Source organism: Otolemur garnettii, unplaced genomic scaffold (genome assembly GCF_000181295.1).
Source record: "Otolemur garnettii isolate 467f Iridium unplaced genomic scaffold, OtoGar3 scaffold00088, whole genome shotgun sequence".
NCBI lineage: Eukaryota > Metazoa > Chordata > Mammalia > Primates > Galagidae > Otolemur > Otolemur garnettii.
This window is the reverse complement of record NW_003852483.1, coordinates 5617602-5643094: the sequence shown is the minus strand read 5'-3', so window position 1 is coordinate 5643094 and position 25493 is coordinate 5617602. Positions and strand designations below refer to the sequence as shown.

The following is a 25493-nucleotide window of genomic DNA, read 5'->3' as shown; positions in this document are numbered from 1 at the left end:
TGTATGGTATAAGATAAGGATTCAATTTAATTCTTTTGGATAAAGAATTCTATGGATATCCATAGAATCTATGGAATCTATGGAATCTATTCTATGGATATCCAATTTTTCCATCACCATTTATTGTAGAGATTATCCTTTTTTTATGGAGTATTCTTGGTGCCCTTGTTGAAAATTAGTGAACCATCTGTGTTTGGGTTTATTTCTGTACTTTATATTTTGTTTCATTATTCACTCTTCTTGTTTTTATGCAGTTTTGATTGCTATTGTTTTGTATTAGAATTTGAAATCAGGAAGCGTTATGCCTCAAACTTTCTTTCTCAATTGTTTTGACTCTTTGGAGTCCTTTGTATTTCCTTATGAATTTTAGAATTGTCTTTATTTCTCTGAAAAATGACATTGGAATATTGTTAGGGATTGCAGTGAACCTGTATATTGCTTTGAGTTGTATGGACATTCTATCAATATTCTTCCAACCATGAACACTGGATGTCTTTCCATTTATTTGAGTCTTCTTCATTTTCTTTTTTAATATTTGGTAGTTTTAAGTGTACATATCTTTTGTGTTCTTGGTTAAATTTATTCCTACATATTTTATTCTTTACATGATCACAAATTGTGTTGCTTTCTTGATTTTTTTATTTATCACTGCCTTTATTCTATAGGTAGGAAAACTAAGGCATTTCATGAAAATGACATCCATTGTACAATCATAACAGAGTCAAAGGTCTTGAAATAGAGTTAGTATCCTAAATCTCATTTCCCACCTTTAGTCAAAAAACATTATTCATCTCAAAAGAGGTTAAAAAAATTACTCATATTGGGCTGGATGAGGTGGCTCACATCTGTAATTCTAGCACTCTGGGAGGCCAAGGCAGGTGGATTGCCCGAGCTCAGGAGTTCGAGACCAGCTGAACAATCATGAGACCCCTGTCTTCACTAAAAATAGAAAAAAACTAGCTGGACATTGTGGTGGGCACCTGCAGCCCCAGCTACTTGGGAGGCTGAGACAAGAGGACCTCTTGAGTCCAAGAGTTTGAAATTGCTGTGAGCTATGGTGCCATGACACCCTACTTTAAAAAAGAAAAAAAATAAATTACTCCTATTAAGCATACTGAAAATAAACATCACTAATTAAACATTACCTCTCTTTAACCTTTTTTCATTCATTAACACTCGAGTAAAAATAATGATGGCTTTTGTTATGGGTTCATTATTTCTTTAAATATTAACTAAAAGAGATTTCATTTGGGAAACATAATGACTAATGCCATTTGATTTTAAAAAGAATTGTCTGAAGCATCAAGCTAGAGACATAGCAAGAAAACAAGACATCACTGGAAGGTTGTCTCACTCTGCTGTTCACTTCAATCAGATACCCTTAAATCAATTACAGCAGAAAGTCTATGAAATTCATGGGTCAACCTCCAGAGCACCTTAGAGAACATGCTAATACACTGGATGGTTAGAACAACAATGGCAATAGAACATCTTATTTAAACTTTTGACAATATAGAAGTGCGGACCCTTGTGAAATGTTTTTTTTGGCAACAAGATCATTTATACTTTATAAACTTCATACTTGTGGCATATTGCAAGGTTTAATAAAATAAGCAAGAGAGCTCCATAATATGCCTGAAATTTAAAAAAAAAAAAAAAACCACTGCATTACAGCTTTTACAGGCACAAAGTTCTTAAATTTCAAGAAGTTCAGTCAACCCTCATTCTTCATTAGGACTACTTCACGTAGGGGAGCTCACAACATGCAGCACCCTACAAGTGGCTCTTACCACGTAGTTCTTAGGATACACATGTTTGTACTTTTTTAGACAGTCATATGGATGTTATGAAGATGGCATGGTACATCACTATGCAGTGAAATGTCCTGCCTTCTTTCATAATTTCTTCAGTCTTTTTTTCAGTAGACACAAAATTTCTAAAAGGTTTGAATCTTCTAAATACAGCTCATCGCCTGGTAAAAGCTGGAGCATCTGATCAGCAGCCAATAGTGTGATGGGTAGCCATCTTTCCAGCCCTACTAATGCTCATTCCAAACAAAATTTGTGCAAGTCGGACAGCGAGGCAAAGTTTTCAAGTCTTCTTAATTCATAGAACTGTGGGGATGCCAGCCAAATTTCTCTTGACATGAAATGTTCAGTTGCCTCTGATAGAGATAACAACTTCTCTGTGGCAAATGAGCCCAGCATCATGTAGGGCGCCTAAAGTTCCAATTACCTGGGAGGCTCTGAGAGGGAAGGATCAGTTAAACCCAGGAGTTTGAGGTTGCTGCGAGCTAGGATACTCCATGGCACTCTAGCCTGGGACAACTCAGTGAGACTCTGTCTCCAAAAAGAAAAAAAAAAAGGCTGTGGAGACAAAATGCGTCTGTACATGCAAAGCACTCTGCAGAGCCAGTTACGAGCTCCTGCGTTAACCATGTTAAGACACAGAGTCAAGGCCCTGAGGCTGAGAAGCAAAGCCAGGGAAGCAGAGAGCACTTCACCAAGGGCCTGGCTTTGGTCCCCTACTTGTTTGCTCCGGACCGCTGAGTCATTTACTGGCTAATTGGAGGCCCCTGGAGGGATGTGGCCGCGGGCAGGGGTCTTCCTTGAGACAGGTCATACTCAATTCCTGGCGGTGGCTCCCACCTCCCTGCGCGAGTATGCCCTACCTGACAGCCCATCACCTCAGCCAGGTCCTGGTGGACCGGCGGCGGCGGCAGCGGCTCGCACAGGCAGCTCAGGAAGAAGGCTGTATCAAAGCGGCAAGTGGCGCTGCGTCTCTTGATTTGTTTTTTGAATAAGCCAATATTAGTGCAGAAATGCCGTTCATTTTGTATGTTTATTTCATATCCAGCAACAGGATTTTTTATTTTTTGGTGGCGTCTTTCTGACTTTCTACATATAGAATCCTGTTATCTGCAAAAAGAAGTAATTTTAGTTCTTCCCTTCTGATTTGTATGCCTTTATTTATTTTTCTTATTTGATTGCTCTTGCTAGAAACCTTGCTATTAGAATCCAATAGTAAGATTGGGCATTTTTGCCTTGTCTTACAGGAAATCTTTCTTAGATCTTAGGAGAAAGGTTTGGTTTTTTCCCCATTGATGTTGACGTTAGCCGTGTGCTTTTCATAAGTAGTATATTATGTTGAGGAAATTTCCTTCCATATCTAAATTGTTGAGAGTATACAATTAAAAATAATGTAGAACTTTATCAAGTTCTTTTTCTGCATCAATTGAGATGCTCATATATTTTTGTTAATATGACGTATTACGTGGATTGCTTTGCATATGTTAAAATAGCCTTGCAAGGTCATAATGTGTAATCATTTTAATGTGTATGTGTTGTTGAATCAGTATTTAGTTGAGGATTTTAACATCTCTATTCATCATAGATATTGGCCTATAGTTTTTCTTGTTATATCTGTCTCATTTTGATATCAAGGTACTCTGCTTTCATAAAATGTATTTGGTAGTGTTGCCTCTCGTTACATTTTTGGAAAGAGTTTACAAAGTATTGCTGTTATTTTTTCTTTGAATGTTTGATATAATTTATTTATGATTACATCTGGTCCTGGGCTTTTCTTTGTTGAGAAGTTTTCAATGAATACTTCAGTCTCTGTATTTGTTATTTGTCTACTCCGGTTTTCTATTTCTTCTTGATTTGATTTTGATAAGTTGTATTTTTCTAGTAACTTCACTATTTCCTCTAGTTTATCAGATTTGCTGGCATGCAACTGCTTATTGTGTCCTTTATGATCCCTTTTATTTCTGATGCATTTGTTATAAATGTCTCAGCTTTCATTTCTCATTTTATTTGCATCTTTTCTGTTTTTTTCTTAATCTAAGGATTTATTGATTTTTTTTTTTTTTTTTTTTTGCAGTTTCTTTTTTCTTTTTTGGCTGGAGCTGGGCTTGAACCCACCACCCCGGCATATGGGGTCATCACCCTACTCCTTAAGCCACAGGCATTTCCTAAGATTTATTGATTTTTTAAACCAACTTAGTTTTGTTGATTTTTTCCTACAGTTTTTCTGTTTCCTATATGATTTATTTCTGCTCTGATCTTTATTATTTCCTTCCTTCTTCTAAGTTTGATTTTCAATCTTCTTTTTCTAGTTCCCTAAGGTGGAACTAGCCTTCCCATGTTAGGCTCTTTATGTGAAATCATTTTTCCTTGTTAATGTAGGTGTTTATTACTATAAACCTCCCTCCTAGAACTGTTTTTACCACACCCCTCTGGTAGATTTTGTTGTTTTTCAGTTTTCCTCCTGTTACAAATTCTAATTTCATATCATCGTGGTTGGATAAGATACTTGACTTATTTCAGTCTTTTTATGTGTTGAGGCTCAGTTTGTGTCCTAACATAAGTTCTGTCCTGGAGAATGTTCCAGTGTACTTAGCAGAATATATGTTCTGCTGCTGCTGTTAGATGAAATGTTATAAATGAGTCTGTCAGATCCATTGGTCTAATGTGTAGTTCAAGTCCAATATTTCCTTACTCATCTTCTGTCTGGCCCTCTCTCCATTGCTTGAAAGTACAATTATTATATTGCTGTCTATTTCTCCATTCATATCTATTAATATTGGCTTTGTATATTTCAGTGCTCCAATGTTGGGTGTGATGAACTGATCTTTTTATCATTATATTTGTCTCTTGCAGAAGTTTTTGACTTGAAGTCTATCTCATGTGAAATAAGGATAGCTGTCTTTGCTCTTTGGGGTTACTGTTTTCATGGAAGAATTTTTTCCATCTTTTCCCTATCAACCTATGTGATGGTTGTTCTAGTGAATTTTTATGATTTCATGTTTCTTTGGCATCTATTCTAAATCTAGTTGGACTTTTTCATGCCCAGAAGCAAGTGTTAGTCACTTCTTGGCACAGTTTCTACTTCTCCACTTCTTTCTCATTCCTCAATGTTGTTGATACAGATATTTGTGGTTGCCTCATACAACCAACAGGAGGTGGTTGTATGAGGCAACCAGCCAGATACCAGAATTGTATACCCAGTATCCTTTAAAAATAAATAAGAATAAAGATGCATCCTGACAGGCAACAACTGAGAGACTTTACTGCCAGCAGAACTAGGCTTCAAAAAAAAATCTGAAGGAATATGATATAGGCCACAAACTCAGATCTGTGCAAGGATATGTAGAAGAATGGACAAGAAATTGTTGATGGTAAAACAAAATACTTTAGTCTTAATATTTAGTTGCTCTTAAAGATAACTGATTAAAAACAATAGCATCTATAGCAAGTGTACAAATAAAATATGTGAAAATATAACCTTAAGTGACAGGAGGAAGAAATTGGGGAAATCTCTTTATAAGCATCTTACTCTTCACATGAAGAAATATCATATTAGTCAGAGGTAGATTCATCCTTTTAAATGTATATTGTAAAATATACAATAGGGCACACTGGTTGAAAATCACCGCCCTAGGGCAACCACTGAATGTTTTTTAAAGATACAAATAATAAGACAAAATGGAATAATTAAAAGTACTTAGTTAAAAACAGTGAAGATATAAAAAGTGAAAAATTGGAATAGAAACTAGCTAGATTGTATGTTTTGCTCCAGGCATATTAACAATCAATGTAAATGTGAATTCTCTAAACACATGAGTTAAAAGACAGATATTGTCACATTGGATTCAAAATAAAAAGCAAGACCCTCTGATGTTTATAAGAAATCCACTTGAAATAGTATACTCAAAAATGATTAAATGGTTGTTTTATGTTTCATGTATTTTATTGCAACAAAAACATTTCTAATAAATGTGATTCCCAATATTAACAGACTAAATAAAAACAGCTATATGACAGGTCAATAGTTGAAGGATAAGTATTTAATTCAATTCAGTATGAATTTATTATAGAAACCTCTTAGTAAACTAAAAATAGAAGAGAACTTTTTACATAGGACATACAGCTAACATCACACTCAATGATGAGAGACTGCATACTTTTCTTGAGACTCACACAGCTGAGAAAGATACCTGGACCCCACTTTTTATGCAAATAGAAATTTATTACACCTGCAGGGGGTCATTGCCATAGGAAGCAAGTGATCCCGAATGACAGATCAAATGGGTCTTTATACCCTATTTCTGCATTACAGCAAGCAGGCAGAGGTACAGAAGCTGAATCATTGATGTTAGCCTTGGGCAGGGGGAATTGCATAGTACAAGGGGGGCAGGGGTATGTCAGGCCTCTCCTTTCTACACACTTTCTTATCTTCAAGTTTCTCCTCGACGTTCTTCCCCCTCCCTACACACTCCCTTATCTTCAGGCCTCTTCTCAGAGTTCTCCTCATCTTTGATGGGGCTGGGACTAATGGATTCAAAGGAAGTTTCTTTTTCAAGGGTAGGGGGCTTGGTTATCACACTTTCTAAGAACTCAATAAGGTGATTGCTGTGGTTTCAACGTTTGTCTCCTCCAAAGCTCATGTTAAAATTTAATTGCCATTGAAATAGTATCAAGAGATGGGGCCTTTAAGAGGTTATTAGGCCATGCAGGCTCTACTTTCATGGATTAAATTGGTACAGTTATGAAAAGGCAATGTTGGCCCTCTCTTGCCTCTTTTCCCCCTTTCATTCTTCTGCCATGTGGAACAGTGTTCCCTCCCAACCCCGGGGGATACATTCAAGGTGCCAGCTTGGAACAAAAACAAACCTTAATTTTAGACTCGTCAGGCTCCAAAACTAAATAATTGTTCTTTACCAGCCTTACTTATTGTGATAGCTGCACAAAACAGGCTAGCAGTGATCCCTTAGTAATCCTATGCAACATTACCCTATACATCCTATCAATTAATGTAAGGCAACAGAAAAAAAATAAAGTCATATAATCTGGAAGAAACAAAATGGTCACTATTTGCAGACAAATTATGTATATTAAGAAAATGCAAGATATCTTAGCAACTCAGGAGGCTGAGGCAGGAGTATCTCTGGAGTCTAGGAATTCAAGGCTACAGTGAGCTATGATCTCACAACTGTACTCCAGCCCTGGCAACAGCATTGAGACCTGGTCTCTCAAAAAGAAAAAAGAAAGCTATTTTAACTGACAAGTTTAGTAAGTTTGCAGGATAAAAGGTCAGTATACAAAAGTCAGTCATATTCTTATATGCTAGCAATGAACAACTGGAATTTGACAATTTCTAAAGATCTATTTACTATAACAAAAAAGAAAGACTTATGTACAAATCTACCAAAATATATGCAAGATTATATATATATATATAGTATCAAAATTTTACACAAAACATACTATTTTCATGAATTGAATGAATGACTCAATATTGTTAAAATGTCAATTGTCTCAAATCTCAGCAATGGTTTAAGGAAAGGCAAAGGAAATAGAATAGGGAAAAACAATTATGAAGAATAACAAAATTGTAGGATTTACACTATGAGATGTCAAGGCTTTCTATAAAGAGTAATACAAATAGTGCATATGCAAAAGAATAGACACAGAAGACAATTCAAAGAAAAAAAGATTCAGTCAATTGAAAATTTATTTTCCACAAAAACCTATAGTGAGTGTTACATTACAAGCAACTTTGTTCATAATTGTCAAAAACTGGAAACCACCAATTACCTTTCAATAGGTAGATCAATTATCCTAGTAAAAGAATGTTTTACAGCCTCAAAATTTCTCTGTGTAAACATTTGCTGGTTAATGGGATGGTCTGACTCTGCAGGTGCAGGGTTGAGGTCTCCAGGCTTTGGATAGGAGTGAAGGGCAATTGTTTCCTTGGAAAGGAATTTAGGGGTTTATTCTCTTAAAATCATTTGTTTTCCTTAACAACTTAAATGTAGAATTTTAAATTTTAAAACTTAGAAATTGTTCTTAGAATTGCTTATAGCTTGAATCTTTGTGAAACTGATTGTAATTTTATGGCTGTAGATATATCCTGACTTTGTTCCAGCACCTATCTCCTTGTTCTAACTAGGTTACTAAATAATCTCTTTCCGCTGCTTTAAAAGCCTTCTCTAAAACACAGCTACCTCCTCACTTTCTCTTTATCCTGGAGTTGCACTTTTACTACACTGGGATAAATTTTTAAGTATTTTAATAATATTATGTGTTCTAAATATAGACATTTTATTTCATGCATTATCAGTTCTTTTCTGATCATTACTATAAGTCTTTATTCAGATAAAAGTTGGTATAGTTCCATATATATAAATGTCAAAAAGACAAAATACAAAGTTCATATTACAAAATTATCTACAAAATGTAGAAAATGTTAAACATACTTAATTTCTATAGGTTTCAAAATGCTTTACATTTTTCCGTATTTGTCATTTCTAATTCTTATTTTAAAAAGGAAATTTCAAACATAATAATATCCTAAATACTCTAATATGCATCTCTTAAAAACAAAATAAAATTACCTACATGATTTCAATGTTACTTACAATTACTTTTCCTAACATTTCTAATGTCCAGTCCATATATTGTAGCTCTTGTTTTCTGCAACCAGGATCTGCTCAAGGCCCACACATTGCATTTGCTGGTATGCCATACCCGAGTGCTCTGACAAACCCTGGCTCTGGGTTTCCGGATAGATAGTTAATAACATGTTATCACTACCTAAACCTAACAAATTCATTTTCTCTCTCCCCTCTCCCTCATTGCATTGGCTGTTACGTTATACAGCTGGAGTCCTAACAGACTGTCAATAACATATCATTCCCTAAATCTTCCAAATCCAGCACCAGCGCACTCCCTAGTACCCGCCTCCCTGCCAAAAAGGGGCACGCGTGCGCTGTGTTTTGTGGGAAATGTAGTCATGAATGGTAGGGTTTCTCGCGCAGCTTTCTGGGTATGAATAGTGTGACCTTTGCGCATGTGCAATCAGCCTCATTTTTCCAGCTTCTTCTTGGACCAGCTTTGCAGAGGGTTTGTACCTCAGGTAAGGGCTGTGGGAACTGGGCTTCTGCACCGCTTGCTGACCAGCATAGTGGTACGCGCTTGTGTGTAGGCGGCGGGAACTGGACATTCCGGGGAATTCCCCTCGGCCCTAATTGCAGGTGTCCGGGCTAGTCCCACCTCTCGCGCTCAGAAAGGCTGGGTTACAGGGGCGAAATTGGGGCTAAGTCCTTGTCAAAAGATGACGGGTACGGGCCCAGGTGGGGGAGCCAGACTGCAGGCAAGCCGACCTTAGGCTGTCCCATCCCAGCAGCTAGACCGGAATGCACGTTGGTTATCATGCCACAAACCGCGCGCGGCCAGTGATGTGTGGTGAGAGCCCGAGGTTAGGATGGAAGCGGTAAATTTTGGATCTGTCATTGGGCATCTGAAAATGAGGTTAGTAAAAACAGCTCGTGAACATTAGAAGAATAAGTCATCCCCTGTAAAGTATTTAGCCAAGTGCTAGTTAACAACATGTAAGAATGTTAGCTCTGTCCTATGTGGAGGACACTTTGTTCTTTAAATTCTCACAGCCACCCTATTTGAAGTACAGGTATATCATTTAAAAAGAAGAATGAGGGAGGACTAGATGGGAGGATCAGGAGTTCGAGACCTGAGCAAGAGCTAGACCAGTCTCTACTGAAAATAGACAAATTTAGCCAGGCAGCAGTGTTGGACGCCTGCAGTCCCAGCGACCTGGGCAGCTGAGACAGAAGGTTCGCTTGAGCCCATGAGTTACAGGTTGCCACTGCATTCTCAAAAAAGAAGAATGAGGGGTAAAATGATGAAGAACCAAGTCACAAAGGGTAAGGGAACTAGGTTGCCAATACAAACAGATGTTTACTTCCCAGATGAGGCTGTTTCTAATATTCTGCCTAACTCAGCATTGCAGCCTTCACAACACTAACTGAATGACTTGACCTCAGTCCCTTGGACTGTGATTGTGAAGTCAAGTGTGGACAGACTCTTACTATGTGGCAAATATGTTTATTCTGGGATATCTGGCGTATCTCTAGAGCCTTTGGGTCAGACTAAGGCTTCTGCCACTGTCTGCACTGTCCAGGCTGTCTTTATCTCCAGAAGGCACAGTCTGATATTCTAGGGCAGTGCTGTCCAGTAGAAAGATCATATGAGCCTCAAGTGCAATTTTAAATGTTCTAGTAGCTACATGCAAATCTAAAAATAAATGTGAAGTTAATTTTAAAAACATATTGTGTTTTTCTCAATATACCCAAGAAAGTCATTTCAATGTGTGGCATTTAGCCACATTTTAAGTGTTTGGTAGAAAATGTGATTAGTGGCTACAGTAATGGATAGCACGAGTCTAATGAATTCCCAGAGAATCAGGTTCAGGCCTTATTTTAGTGGTTCTCAACCGGGGTGATTTTGCTCCTAAGGAAACTTTGGAATGTTTAGAGATATTTTAAGCTGTCACAGCTAAGAGGGGAGGTGTCTAGTGAACATTCAGAAATACTCCTAAACATCCTTCAATGTATAGGACAGCTTCCTGTGACAAAGAATTATCCAGCCCCAAATCTCAATAGTGCTGAGGTGGAGAACACTGCTTTACATGAAGTTTCAACTAAAATGAATTTCTTACCCAGGCCTAAGTCCCAGCTTCTGCACTTCGTGTGGCAGGAAGGAGAGAGCCCAGGGACAGGAGTCCCACTTGGAAGAATAGGTCTTTGAGAGCGCCCTCACCAGAGCTTCAGAACAGAAGAGGAGAACTCAAAAAGGGACAGGTCCTGATTACCTGCACCAGAAGCAGTTCTTTTATTTTTCCAACCAACAAGTGGAAACAGACAGAAACAGTTCTTAATCCCCTGACCCAGAGAGAGCCAGACTTGGTGATGTCGCCACATCCACAAACCATCCCAGACTGTGTGACAGTGAACTCTGTGGACCAACATGCAAGAGATGGTGAGCTGGGGTTGAAAGGGATGAATGACTGTCAGACTGCACAGGAAAACCCATGTTGCTGGAGGGCTTTTCTTCATGGTGTCTGAGAAGATATAACCAGCCAGCACTGAGGAAATTATGTCTTTAATCCTCCTCATAGAGTCCCCTTTCACCTTCCCTCACTCTTTCTGGATTCTGAGTTGCTCACTATAGTTGCTCACACTATATTCATCACATGGACGTTCTAGACATGTACTAAGGTTTCCTCTGTCCTAAACATCACATGATCACAGAGTGATAAGTAGGAAAGATTTCTATTTTTGTCTCTTTTAAATTAAAACAGTATTGTATCTGAGATGAATGTTTTGTTCATGGTGACCCAGGACAGAGCTTGGAGCAAAGCACAATGCTGATCACTCTTGTCACAGGTTAATCACCAGAAGTGTTTTATTAAAAGTCTTTTTGAGAAACTGCAGCAAGTTAGAACACAGAGATTTTAAAGTAGTCTGTCTTTAAGCAGCTATCTTTTTTTCCCAATGTGGTATTAATTTTCTGTTGGTGTAATATTCTGTTTTGATTTTTTTGTTAATTAGCCAAAGAGGACGTACATTTTTTTAATAAATCAATAGGAAAATAACTTACAATCACCTAATTAAAAAAACAGTAAGGTTATATCCACATTAGAGATGTACATATTCAGGAGTTGCTATCTCTTCGTGGTGCTTCCTATTCCTTCTGAAGGGTCAAAGCAACATGTATTCTTCCAGAGGGAGCACTTTTCCCCAGCTTATAGGATGAGATTTTGATGCCATTTAATACTGAGGCTAACCAGAACGCTCATGACTCGTTCCTTACCCCCAGCTTATCCTTTACAGTTGTCCACACTCTTCCAAGAGCAGCAGAAAATGAACCTATCTCAGGTGAGTTATTCATTAACATTTTTTATCATGGATTTTATAGTTATTTAAGAATCCAGATACTAATATAGAAAAGTAGAAATATTAATAGAAATGGATCAGAATCATTCAGGAAAGATAGAGAAAAAAGCATGTGAATAAGTAGCACAGTGGAGTTGGTATATGGAAAGATGTATAGTCCTCTGAGGGTACTGATTTTCTATAGTGTGGATTCAGTTTTCATTCTTTTTACTAGCCATTGTAGAGAGTCAGACACATAATATTTGTTTAAAGATTTGCATTGATGAGAAGCTTAAGCCAAACTGATTCCTCGTGGAATCTAAAGTCACTGAAATTGAGAAAAATATCTTTTGGTTTTCAGGTAGGTGACAGTGCAAATCTCTGCAGTAACTGTAGTGAAATAAATGCAGTATGTTGCTTCTACTGTTTCCTCATTGGAAGTGGAGGGCGTAGTGCCAGAGTGGTGCTTTTATTACTACAGTTTTTCAGGTTACTGTCAATGTTTCAAAGAAAGGACAGAGGGATCGTGTAGGCTCAGTTGATCAAAAGTGAAGAGTTAAAAAGGGTTGCGTCAGTCCTAAAGAGTGGTTGGGGTTTTATTGCTGCAAAGTAAGGAAGGTTACTGCATTTTGAGAACAAACTAAAGAAGGCATGCGAAGTCCAGTAAGAATCTTTGCCCATTACCATTTGGACTTCCTCTTAGGGAATAAAAGAGATGGGGATGGAGATCGATGTTGTGACCATTAAAATGGGGGTACTGGTTTGTTAGGGCTGCCCTAATAAAGGTATCACATACTGATGGCTTAAGCAGAAATTTATTTTCTTAGCATTGTAGAGGCTGTAAGTCCAAGATGAAGATATCAGCAGGTTTGATTCCTTGTCAGAGCAATTAGGGAAATATATATTCCAGGTCTCCTTCCTTGGCTTGTCACTGTCCATCATCACATCATCTTCCCTTTATGCGTGTTTATGTTTAAATTTTCTCTTCATATAAGGCAGTGTTTTTCACCCTTTTTATCTCACACTTAAACCTTTAGTTAAACTTCTGTGGCACACTTAAATTATGTTGATCAAATAAAAGAGCAAAAAAGAATATACTTACTGTGTTTTAAACTTCTTTCAAAAATAATTAATGATCTTGAAAATTTTTCACAGCAGCCTGGTTGATTTTCTATATATAATATAAGGATATAAGGAATTGAGATATTTTTAAAATCCAGAAAGATAGAAATAATGCAATAAGTGTGTTCCTATCTTCCTAAATTATCAACTATACAGATTTTGTTAAATTTTTCTCTTGTATGCACTTTTATTTATTTAATTCTTTAACTGAGGCACAATTTCAGTACCAGTAAAGTGTACTCTTTTAAGTGTGTGACTGTATGGATTTTTTTTATGTGTATATCCGTGTAACTAATTTAGCACCAAGATTAAGTAAGTTAGAGAACATTTTCATCAGCCTTGAAATTGCCTTCCTGCCAATCCCAGTTAATAACCACTGCATCCCTCTTTAGAGGCAAACTACTCTGACCTCACATGTTAGAAAACAAAAACAATAAATTTGTTTTGGAACATTATATAAATAGAATCATATAGTTGTGCTCTTTGTTCAAGAGGAGGGGAAATCCAGCTTCTCTGTACACAATACTTTTTTGAAGGAGTTTGGGGTGACCAGATGAGGGGGTTTTTGATACAAGGAAAGAAGAGGTTTGACACAATGTCCATGTTAGGGGACTAAGGAACTCTGGGAGGAACCCTCCCAAGTAAACTTTAAGTGTATATTTATTATCATAAAATGGGAGGAAGTAGACAAAAGCTGTTTGTCTGACATTAGCACTGATTAGGGAGGACGTGGAGAAAGTCAGATAGAATGTCTCCATCTTCATTTTTGCAAAACTGCAGATCTTGAGCACAACCTCTGCCTCCCACATCAAGAGATCTTTGGAATCTAGAGAATCTTTACCATAACTATTATTGTCATACCTCACATATAAATTCTCTCTTGAAGGCCAGTTTTCTGATCTGCAGGTACATAACTCACATGCCATCTTCTTGATTCTCTAGGCCTCTCAAGCAGGAAGTGAGGCTTATGCTACAGATCAGGGCTTAATTTTCCCGGTATCCCATTATTTCCCTTTTATCAGTGAGCAATATGTAAATATGTTAGATGTTATGTACTGCTAACGTTTTTGGATTCTGTAGCTTGCCCCTTCATTTTTCTTTAATAATATATTTTGATAACAAAGTTCTTTCATAAAGATCAGAATCAGTCTCTTTACTAATGGTAGTTTTTATGTGTCATGTTTGAAAGATACTTCCTTACTTCAAGATCATTAAGATATTGTCTTACAATGTGACTGTGTACTTATTTTAGCTTCATGTGCATGATGCAAGGTGAGTATCAAGGTGCACATTTTGTGCTTGATGCAAGGTGAGTATCAAGGTGCACATTTCCATATGCATGCCCAGTTGCTCTAGTACCATTTGTTGAAAAACTCATCCTCTGTCTTGTCAATCAAGTGACTATATATAAGTGAAGCAAAATCTAGACTGTATTCGTTTCGATTATTTTATTTTTTTGCTAGTACTTCATTGTCATAATGACCATTGCTTTAAAGTAAATTGGGAAATAGCATGTACAATAGTATTAGGCTCCCAAATAGGCCCCCAAATTCTACTTCTTCCAGAATTTACTGTTTCAAATCCTTTGCATTTTCATGCAATTTTTATCAGTTTCCACAAAAAATTCAGCTGGGAAGTTTTTCAGAATAGAGGTGAAGTTTTTGACATCTTTCATTAGATTTATTACTAGGTATTTGATCTATGTTGATATTAGTGCAAATGGTAATTTTTTAATGTCATTTTGCAGTATATTTTTACTTCTTAAAACGCAATGGATTTTTTAGTATTGATCTTATATTTAGGTGTTTTTCCAAATTCATTTATTCTAATACCTTGTTTCTACATTCTTTGGGATTTTAAATGTGCCCAGTAATATATTTTGCAATAAATACAATTTACTTCCTTTATAATCTTTATATCTTTAATTTCTTTTTAGCTTCATTACTATGAATTCTGGTAAAACAGAATACAAGTGGTAATAATAGAAATTCTTGTCTTATACCTCACTTGAGGGATAAAGTACTCTACTTCACCATTGAATCTTATTTTAACTATAGGTTTTTTTGTACATGCCCTTTTATTAGAATAAGGAAGTACCCTTTCTACTTTTAGTTTCCTAAGATTTTTTTTTTATAACATATGTGTATGAAATTTAGTCACATGCTTTTCTTATATCTAGTCAGATAATCAATCATATAATTTTATTCCTTTATTCTGTGGGAGGGGTGAATTATATTGGTGGATTTATTAATGTTTAACTAAACTTGCATTTCTGGCATAATTCTTAACTGCTTATGTAAAGTTATCTGTTATCCTATTAGTATATCTCTGGATTCAATTTATTAATTTTTTGATTAGTATTTTGTGTTTACATTAGTGGAGAAATATTGGCCTTCACTTTTCCTGTCATATCATGTCTTGTCAGATTTTGGCAGCAATGTTATTCTTTTATAAAATGAGTTGAGAAACAATTACTCATTTTCTGTTCGTAAAAGAGATTAAGATTGCTAGTAATTCTTCCTTAAATGTTTGAAAAATACCTTTCAGGTAGTCTTTTCTAGAGTCTAGATAGAATAATCATTTTCAACTGGTATGCCAAGAGAAGATCCTAAATCATTAATTCAGTTATTTTCAAAAGAAATTCAAAGCCTGGTAAGTATATTCTTTCTTTTTTTAATCTTTTATTTTTTTGGATCAACATAATTTAAGTATACTGCAAGAGTTTAACTATAGGTTCAAGTGTGCTGTGAGATAAAAATGGTTGAAAAACACTAGTCTAAAAGAATCTCCAGAAGACTCTTAGAGTTTTTTGTGGGTGGCTTTTACATATGAATGCTAACAGCTTTACTGAGATATAATTCACATACCACACATTTCACACACTTAAAGTGTATAGTCAGTGCTTTTTAGTATATTCACAGGGTTGTACAGTCATTGCTACTGTCAATTTTAGAACATTTTCATCATTTCAGAAAGAAATTTCATGTCATTATGTATCACCTCCCCTATCCTGACATACCCAGTTCCAGCCCTAAACAACCAGTAATCTACATTCTATCTCTCTATATTTGCCTATTCTCAGAATTTCTGATAGATGAAATTATATGATATGTGGTCTTTGTTTCTTTCACATAGTGTACTATTTTCAAGGTTCATCTATGTTGTAGTATTTATCAGTACATCATTTCTTTATTTGGCTGAATAATATTGCCTTGTATGGATATATCACATTTTGTTTATTCATTCATCAATAAACATTTAGATTGTTTCTACATTTTTGCTATTGGGAATAGTGCTGCTAGCAACATTTCTCTGCAAGTTTTTGTGTGGACACATGTTTTCTTTTAGGAATAAATCTCCAAATGAATTTCTGAGTCATAGAGTATCTCTGCATTTATCTTTTTTAGTAACTGTCAAACTGTTTTCCTCAGTGAATGGACCATTTTACATTCCCATCAGCAGTATTTTAGCATTCTACTTTTGCTACATCATCACCACGTGTTATTTCCTTTTTTTTTAAATTATGAATTGGTGTGTCATTTGGGTTTGATTTGCATTTCCCTAACGATTAATGATACTCAGCATCTTTTCCTATGTTTATTGGCTATTTATCATCTTTGGAGAAATATCTATCCAAGTCCTTTACCCATTTTTTAATTAGGTTGTCTTTTTGTTGTTCAGAATACTTAATGTATCCTGGTGACTAGACCTTTATTAAATGTATGATTTGTGAATATTTCTACTCTGTTATTCTTTTCACTATCTTAATAGTATCTTTTGATGCACAAAATTTTATTTTTCTCTTTGATGTCTTGTGTTTTTGGTGTCATATCCAGGAAAAGATTGCCAAATCTGAGGTCATAAAGATTTGATGCACTTTAAGGTAATTTTTTAATATGTTAGGAGGTAAAAGTCTGACTTTATTCTTTTAATACAGCTATTTAATTATCTCAGCATCATTTGTTGGAAAACTATTAATTTCCTAACAAATGGTTGATGTATGAATTTGTTTCTGGGCTCTCAGTTATTCCATAGATCCACATGTTTCTATTTTATGCCTGTACCACGCTGTCTTGATTACTGTTGCATTATAGTAAGTTTTGAAATCAGGAAGTATGATCCCTCTAAATTTATTCTTTTTTCATTAGAATGTTCAGGTTCCAGTAGAATTTTATATAAATTGTACAATGAAAAGTTCTGCAAAAGGATCATTGGGATTTTTATACAAATGTTATTGACTCTGTGGATCATTTTCATTGGCCATCTTAACAATATTAAATCATCCAATCCATGAACATTCAATGTCTTTCCACTTTTTTATGTCCTTTTTAAATCCTCTTAGCAGTGTTTTCTAACAATCATGTATAAGTCAAGCACTTTGGTTAAATTTATTCCTAAATATTTTAAATTTTTTTACTCTATTATAAATGGAATTGTTTTCTAAATTTTTCCCTTGTTCATTGCTAGTGTATAGAGATACTAATGATTTTTGTATGTTCATCTTGCTGAATTCACTTATTAGCTCTTTCTAGTTTTTTGTGTATTCTCTAGTATTTTTTTAAACCAAGTCTCACTCCTTGATGCCAAGCTAGAGTGCCATGGCATCAGCCTAGTTCACGGTACCTCAAACTTGGATTCAAGCCATCCTCCTGCCTCAGCCTCTTAATTAGCTGGGACTGTAGGTGCCCACACAACACCTGACTAATTTTTCTGTTTTTAGAAGAGATGGAGTTTTGTTCATGCTTAGCCTGGTCCTGAACTTGTGAATTTAAACAATCCTCTTACCTTGGCCTCCCACTTTAATATTTTCTATACATTAAATCATGTGGTCTATCAACATTGATAGTGTTACTTTTTCCTTGCCAATTTATATGCTTTTCTTTTCTTTTTCTTAACCTGTTTCCTCTGGCTAGACCTTCCTATACAATGAGTAGAAATGATCAAAGCAGCCTGATTTTTTCCTTCTGTTAATGTGATGCTTAACATTGATTGATTTTCTTATGGTAAGCCAACTTGCATTCCTGGAATAAATTGTACTTGGTCGTGTGTTTAGTCCTTTTTATTTCTGAGGGACTTGGTTTGCTAGTATTTTGTTGAGAACTTGTGCATCTGGCTCGGCGCCTGTGGCTCAAGCGGCTAAGGGACCAGCCACATACACCTAAGGTGGCGGGTTCGAATCCCCAGCCCGGGCCCGCCAAACAACAATGATGGCTGCAACCAAAAAATGGCCAGGCGTTGTGGCAAGCGCCTGTAGTCCCAGCTACTTGGGAGGCTGAGGCAGGAGACTCGCTTGAGCCCAGGAGTTGGAGGTTGCTGTGAGCGTGATACCATGGCACTCTACCCAGGGGGATAGCTTGAGGCTCTGTCACAAAAAAAAAAAAAAAGAACTTGTGCATCTGTACTTATAAGGGATATTGAACCATTGTTTTATAATGCATTCTTTATCTGGCTGTGATTCAAGGTAATTCATAGAGTGAGTTAGGAAATATTCCTTCCTCTTCTATTTTTGGAAGATTTAGAAAAGTATTGGTGTTAGTTATTTAAATGTTTGGTAGAATTCACCAGCGATGCCAACTGGTCTTGCCTTTTCTATATAGGTAGGATTTTGATTGCTGATTCAGTCTCTTTACACATGGGTCTATACAGATAAATGTTTTTCTTCTTGAGCCTGTTTTGGTAATTTGTGTGTTTCTAGGAATTTTTCCTTTTATCTACTTTAATTTGTTGGTGTACAGTTGTTCATTGTATTCCTTTACTGTCCTTTTTATTTCTGTAAGGTCAGTAGCAGTGTCCTTACCTTTACTTAGTTTCTTAAGGTATGCAGTCAGGTTATTGATTTTTAAATCTTTTTTAATGTAGGTAGTGTAGCTATAAATTTTACCCTAATCACAGCTTCATCTCATGTATTTTTGTATTTTTTGTTTTCATTTTTAGTAGTCTCAATGTATTTTCTAATTACTGTCTTGATTTTTTGTTTGATACTGTAGCAAGGTCAAAATCCCCCTAGGAGTGGTGCTAGCACACTCATATTGGCACATACCTGGCTGTTAACAAGTTGTTAAGATTTTTTAGTTTCATCTTCCTTATTCTCTTATATGAAATTTGGTATCATCTGTTATAGTAAGCAAATGAACAGGTTCTAATTCTCCCTGCATGGGCCCGTCACTCTCCTGATACTTTCAAAAAAGACATTAAATTTCAGTTTTCCCAGCTATGCTCCAGTAGGGATGTTAGCATTGCTGTTTTCAATTATCTTTGAGCTAATATCCAGAGCTAACATGCTTCATGATTGTAATTTTTTCTAATTTAATAAGACATCCTGTCTGGGTTTTTTAATGTAAAAAGTGTACCAGAATATTGTTATGCAGAGATTAATTATATCACTGAAATCTCCTCTGTTAGTGGTTCATAAACTGTTTCTGTAAATGGCCTGTCAGGGAGTGGAATAAAAATTACAGGAAGTTTATTTACAGTTTTTGTCTACAAAAATAAGAATTTAAAAGATTTTACTCATGTATCTATTGATAGTACATTTGTATAACTCATCAATATATGCAGATTAATTGTGTTATAGCATTTTTACTGAGTACCTTCAAAGTATAAAATAGACGCAAAATAGGCATCTTTTTTATTCACTTGTCTGTTTTAAGTTCTTCATAGTAAAAATGATAATGGATAAATATCTGTGTCACCCAGTTCTGAACTATTCAGATTGAACAGAAATGTACTGTTATAGGCATCAGTGTCATTCAAGGATGTGAATGTGGAATTCACCCAGGATGAATGGCAACAAATGGGGCCTGCTCAGAGGAATCTCTACAGAGATGTGATGCTGGAGAACTACAGCAACCTAGTCTCAGTGGGTGAGCATATGAGCATAACTTAGCTTTGTAACTCCGTATAGAAGGCATTTTCTTGTCAAGCACAGACATGAACACTTTACTTAACATTTAATGTTATTCAGGCTTTTTATTCAAGTCTAAAGTAAGAAAATTCTTTTAAGAACTAAGAAGAAAGTGTTGTCCACTGCAAGTGATAGATACAAATGAGCACCTTCAGGATGCTATTTCTAAAGCTATATCTTCTTTCTGTTTTAGAGACCATAAAGCTCATATATCTGGCCTCTGGCCCCAATTGTTTTCTATTTACAGGCTATTGCATTTTCAAACCGAAAGTGATCTTCAGATTGGAGCAAGGAGAAGAGCCTTGGTCCTCAGAAGAGGAATTCTCAAGCCAGAGGCGTCCAAGTGAGTTTATTAACAGTAGCATACAGAATTCTACAAAGTTAGTCAGACTTTAGAAAGTCACTTGTGGGGTGAACATCTTTATGATGTTACAAGACTTCTGTTAGTAAGCCCAAAGACAAAAAACACTGTTTAAAAGAAAATGATCAATGAATTTGAGTCCATTAAAAGTAAGCACTTTGGTCATAAGAGATACCATTAAAGGAGTGGAAAAAGATAAGCCATGGAGTATCACAATATGTAGACACTGCAGGTAACCTAGACAGTATGAGTTTCCTGAAAACGTAAAGAACTTTGGAAATCAAGGTGAGTAAAGGTAGGCAACTCAATTGAAAACTGGCAAAAGACTTTGAGCAAGAACTTTAAAAATGGCCATTAAATCTTTGAAAATGTGTTCAATCTCATTAGCTTTCATAGCATCCATAATAAAATAGCAAGTAAGGTATGAAGTGGAATGAGAGATCTGGTATAAAATGAGATTAACAAATCTGACAATACTAAGTCCTGGTGAGATTATGGAATATTAAAGACACTTACCCACTAACTGGTAAAACCATTGTCATGTCAGGAGGGTTTTTTAATCCAGGTAATGTTTTCTGTACATTGTAACCAAGCAATTCCTTTTCTAACTATATTCTGTTAGAATGTATAAAAGAATATTAATGGTGATATTTTTTATATTTGCCAAAAATTTGCCTCATCAATGGAGAAATCATTGTATTCTTTAGGGAGAAATATATAGCTGCATAAAATGTTTTACAGTGCTTACAAACCTAATTTTAAGCAAAAGAAAACAAAGGATATGCACACATGGTTACATTTATGTAAAGGTGAGAAATAGGCAAAACTCAACTCCATTTTTTAGGAATTTATATATTGGCAAAAATATCAAGAAAATCAGGGAAATGATTACATAAATATGGTAGAACCTCCATAGTTCACTACCTCTCTCCATTGACCACCTCCTTAAGTTGATCAGATTTTCATAGACTAGACATGCACTCCATGTACATATTAATACAACAGGCCTAGTTCCTTATCTTGACCAATTTCTTACGGTTCCTTGGGTAGTCAACTTACAAAGGTTCTACTATATGAGGAGAGTGTTGAACACCAAGCATAAAGAACTTGTAATAAGGTAGGGATAAATAAGGATTTTTGCAGAGCCATTTGTATTCTGGTTCATAACATAGCTTCTGATTCCATGAGTGTTTAGTCAGTACAGTTAAGTTGCATGTGAAATTTTTATGTGGATATATAGTGTTTCAATGTTAAAATGCTAAGAAGTAAGCTACAAGTGGCAGATATTTGCAGTATAAAGCTGTCAAAGATAGGCATATAAAATTCCCAAAGGATTCAAATGTTCCTTAAATGTCGTCTTTATAGTAAGGCCTTACATGTACCTCATTTAAAGTTGTACTCCTCATGTCAGATTGAAATGTATAAACTTAGAATGGGATGGTCAGGTTTACTTATCATTTTATTCTGATAGAATAAATTAAAGGTATCATAACCAGAATAGAAGAGTGAATCTAATTCATTTGCAAGAATGGATTTTCAGTTTTATACTCATTTGTATTTCTGTGAATCACGGCTGTAAGATAGGTTAGCATCTGAACTATAAACTTTTTCATTTAATAAGGAGGTTGGTGCAGTTGTAAATTTAATTTGATGTTGACGAATTGATCAGGGGTACAGGAATTGAAGCACATTCTTCTTATTAAAGTATCACAAGAATGAGAAAACAACTATCCAGTGTATTCAATACTAATATGAAACCAATAGATAAACAACTACATGCCCGTACAAGAGAAAAACACAAATAAATTCAAATGAGGGGCAGAGGGAAAGGGAAGGAGGGAAGGTGATTGATAAGCTCTCACCTAAGTTTTACAGTGTAAGGGTTTACAACACACCCCCAGGTAAAGGGCTCCACTACAAGTTGAACTTTACCTATGAAACACAGACAATGTAACCTAATCATTTGTATCTTACTAATCTGAAATAAAAACAATTGATGAAGGATATAAAATTGGAATAAGGCAGATAATTGAGTATTCTAACCATTATAATCTAGATAATCTTAGGACCTACATGGGAATTTATTTCCTCAACCTAAACCCTTTCTTTGTGCCCCTATTCCATGAATACTGTTACCTCCTAATTTTCTTGTTAGTGTAGATAAGTTTACTTTCTTTGTGATTCCATCCTATTTTAAAACTGTGACTTTACTGCTCTGTGAAATAACCACCTCTATAAAACTACAGTATTTTTCTTTCCTTTGTCTACACAGATAAGAAAATCTTATTGATCACATGGCAGATGGAAATGTGTTTTCATTACCAGTTTCCTCTCCCTTTGCACTATGTCAGTATTATTTTTTAAAAGAGGGATGTTGGAGGGATATATTTTCTCACATACATATGAAATCTTGAGAAATCAAAGAATCAAGTGCAACATAGGTGGTGTGTCTATAAGCCACAGCAATGAGAGATGTAATATTAGTAAGATGTGTTCAATTTTTCTCCATTTTAGAAAATTATAGAGATGATGACCTGACCAAGAAGAACAAGAAAATCAAACACTTACAACAAGTAATATTTGCCAAAAATAAAATATTTACTACAGAGGAAGTAGTACTTTTGAGAAAACCATTTAATCTGCATATAGCTCCTGTTCCTTCAACAAAAGTATACTGCAGATGTGACTCATGGGGAGTAAGTTTGCAGAGTATTTCCGAATTTATCATTAATAATAGGAAACATTCTCCAAAGAAACTAGGTTGCCATAATTTATGTGAGAATTCACCTTTCAAGATTAAGTTTGAGAAAACTCAGACTGAAGAGAAATTGTATAAATATAGTAAAAACATGAAAGTCCTTGGTTATGATAATCTTTCTGAGCTTCAGAAATTTCAAACTTTGGAGCAGTCTTTTGAGTGTAGTGAAATTGGAAAAACTTTTAATGGTGAGACTGACTATGTTACACATAAGAATTCTCACACAGGTGAAAAATCCTGTAAAGATGATGAACTTAGGAAAAACTGTGATAAAATAACTCTCTTTGAACACAGGATAACTGGCATAGGTGCAAAATACCCTTATCTTCACCTATATAACTCTGTTGAGAAGTCAGCTGTGGAAGAATACAACAGATTTAAAATTACTATGAAACATTATGAATGTGATGCAAATGGAAATAATTTTAACAGTAAATCACATCTCAGCCAACCTCAGAAAACTGTCAAAGGAGTAAATCCATTGGTATGTAATGACACAAAACAAACTGGGGATAAGTCCTTAGAATATCATGATAAGAAATCCTACCAAACATCAGCCCACAAAGTACGCCAGAGAACTCACTCAGAGGTAAAAGCCTATAAATGTAATGAATGTGGGAAATCCTTCTGTCAGAAAGGACATCTCGTTCAACATCAGAGAACTCATACAGGAGAGAAACCATTTGAATGTAATGAATGTGGAAAAACTTTCTCCCAGAAGTCACACCTCAGTACACACCAGAGAATCCACACAGCAGAGAAACCCTATAAATGTAATGAATGTGGGAAAACATTTGTCCAGAAGTCAACCCTCAGAGGGCATCAGAGAATTCACACAGGGGAGAAACCCTATCAATGTAGTGAATGTGGGAAAACTTTTGTTCAGAAGTCAACTCTTAGAGATCACCACAGAATTCACACAGGGGAGAAGGCCTTTCGATGTAATGAATGTGGAAAAACCTTTGGCCAAAAGTCAAACCTCAGAATACATCAGAGAACTCATAGTGGGGAGAAAATGTATCAATGTAATGAATGTGAAAAATCTTTTTGGCGAAAAGACCATCTCATTCAACATCAGAAAACGCACACAGGAGAGAAACCATTTAAATGTAATGAATGTGGGAAAACTTTTGCCCGGACATCAACCCTCAGAGTTCATCAGAGAATTCACACTGGGGAGAAACCATATAAATGTAATGAATGTGGGAAAAAATTTGTCCGAAAGGCAATCCTCAGTGATCATCAGAGAATTCATACAGGGGAGAAACCCTTTCAATGCAGTAAGTGTGGGAAAACTTTTGGCCAGAAATCCAACCTTAGAATACATCAGAGAACTCACAGTGGGTAGAAATCTTATGAATGCAGTGAAAATGAGAAATTATATAAGAAGTCAGCCCTAGATGTATGTCAGAAAATTCCAGGAGGGGGAAAAGCCTTATTGATGTAATGACAGGAACATCCTCTGACAAAAAGAATACCTCAAGTGATATCGAGATACTCATAAGAACAAGCATTTGATTGTAGTTAATGTAAGAAGATAGTCCCAGAAATCAACACTCACAGCATATCAGAATTCACATAGTGAGAAACCATATGAATATTAATATAGGAAGAATTTTGTACAAAAATCAACTCTCAAAGTACATCAAAGAATTCACACAGGCTTCTCTTTCTTGCAAGGGATTATGTAAAATCCTTAATGAAGCCATGCCTTATTAAAAAACTCACATATCAATAATCTGGTAATTTGTTTAATAAGGGCAATTACATTTTTCCTATGGACACATAACTAGCAAAATCCCAATTTCCTTTTCATGTAAGTGAATCTTTGTGACTGACTACAGGAATGTGGATGCCCATGATGTATATACCTCATCCAGTTCTCCAAAATAAAAGACACCATGCTTTAAGGTAAGGGTAGGAGGGGACCTAGATTTCACTAGGTTGCATGGGGTTCTAAGTAAGTAGGGTAGGAAAATATATATAACCTATGGATACAGCCCTTTGACCCAGTGGAATATGGTATGGTTACTTTTATATCTGCAAGTGTAGGAGTAATTAATGTTATTTACTATATTCCTTATAAGTCATAGAGGAAGTTCTCCTAATCAGGAAGAGTTGAGTTAAATAAGGTAGCTTTGATGTCCCACAGTTCTAATGATCACTTTTGGCTTCAGATCTCTGTGTTATTGAAACCTGTGGCAAACAGGCAGCCTTTGGGAGTGGGGACTAGGAGGATTGATTTGTTGCCCTGGCAAGGTCACCAGGTTCACTCCTTTTGAAAAGCAGCTATTAGTTTACTCTTGGGCTCTTTTATACAGTAGACATATCTAGCATAAGTAGAGGCTTCTGGCCTAAAATTGAACTTTGAGGGTGTGTCATCTTGAATGCAACAATCAACAAAATGAGAGGGAGCCAACAAGCCTTGCTGGTGAAATCAAAATGGAATGTTTGAGATTGCAGCTATGTAGCCTCCAGAAACTGCCTCCAGATGTTTGTCCTTCCTAAAGCCATTTGTCGTATGTTAAATGGATCCCTGGAGGCCCAGCAGAAATAATATACCAGGGAAACTTTATACCATAATGGGAGAGAAACAAATTTGTTTTCTTGTTAG

The 25493-nt window shown here is 35.8% G+C and overlaps 1 protein-coding gene across 5 annotated transcripts; it reads left to right on the top strand.

Moving 5' to 3' along the window:
* The first annotated feature begins 10483 nt into the window (after positions 1-10483).
* On the top strand, positions 10484-24875 carry ZNF510 (zinc finger protein 510). 5 transcript variants are annotated; one of them, XM_023516271.1, is made up of 6 exons: positions 10484-10838; positions 11679-11737; positions 19593-19719; positions 20008-20103; positions 22636-24159; positions 24701-24875. In XM_023516271.1, the coding sequence occupies exons 1-6, from the start codon at positions 10769-10771 to the stop codon at positions 24715-24717; spliced, it is 1893 nt and encodes a 630-aa protein (XP_023372039.1). In that variant the 5' UTR covers positions 10484-10768; the 3' UTR covers positions 24718-24875. The 5 variants fall into 5 exon arrangements, with proteins under 5 accessions (XP_023372039.1, XP_003795077.1, XP_023372042.1 ...); XM_003795029.3 differs by having other exon boundaries at positions 22636-24875; XM_023516272.1 differs by having other exon boundaries at positions 10767-10838; positions 11693-11737; positions 22636-24875.
* The last annotated feature ends 618 nt before the right edge of the window (positions 24876-25493 follow it).

Bases quoted from the DNA above. Each gene is read 5' to 3' on its own strand.
- ZNF510 (XM_003795029.3), top strand. From the start codon at position 10,769: ATGTCGCCACATCCACAAACCATCCCAGACTGTGTGACAGTGAACTCT. The intron at 10,839-11,678 runs GTGAGCTGGGGT...CCTTACCCCCAG, and splicing joins GGACCAACATGCAAGAGATG to CTTATCCTTTACAGTTGTCC. The intron at 11,738-19,592 runs GTGAGTTATTCA...GTACTGTTATAG, and splicing joins AGAAAATGAACCTATCTCAG to GCATCAGTGTCATTCAAGGA.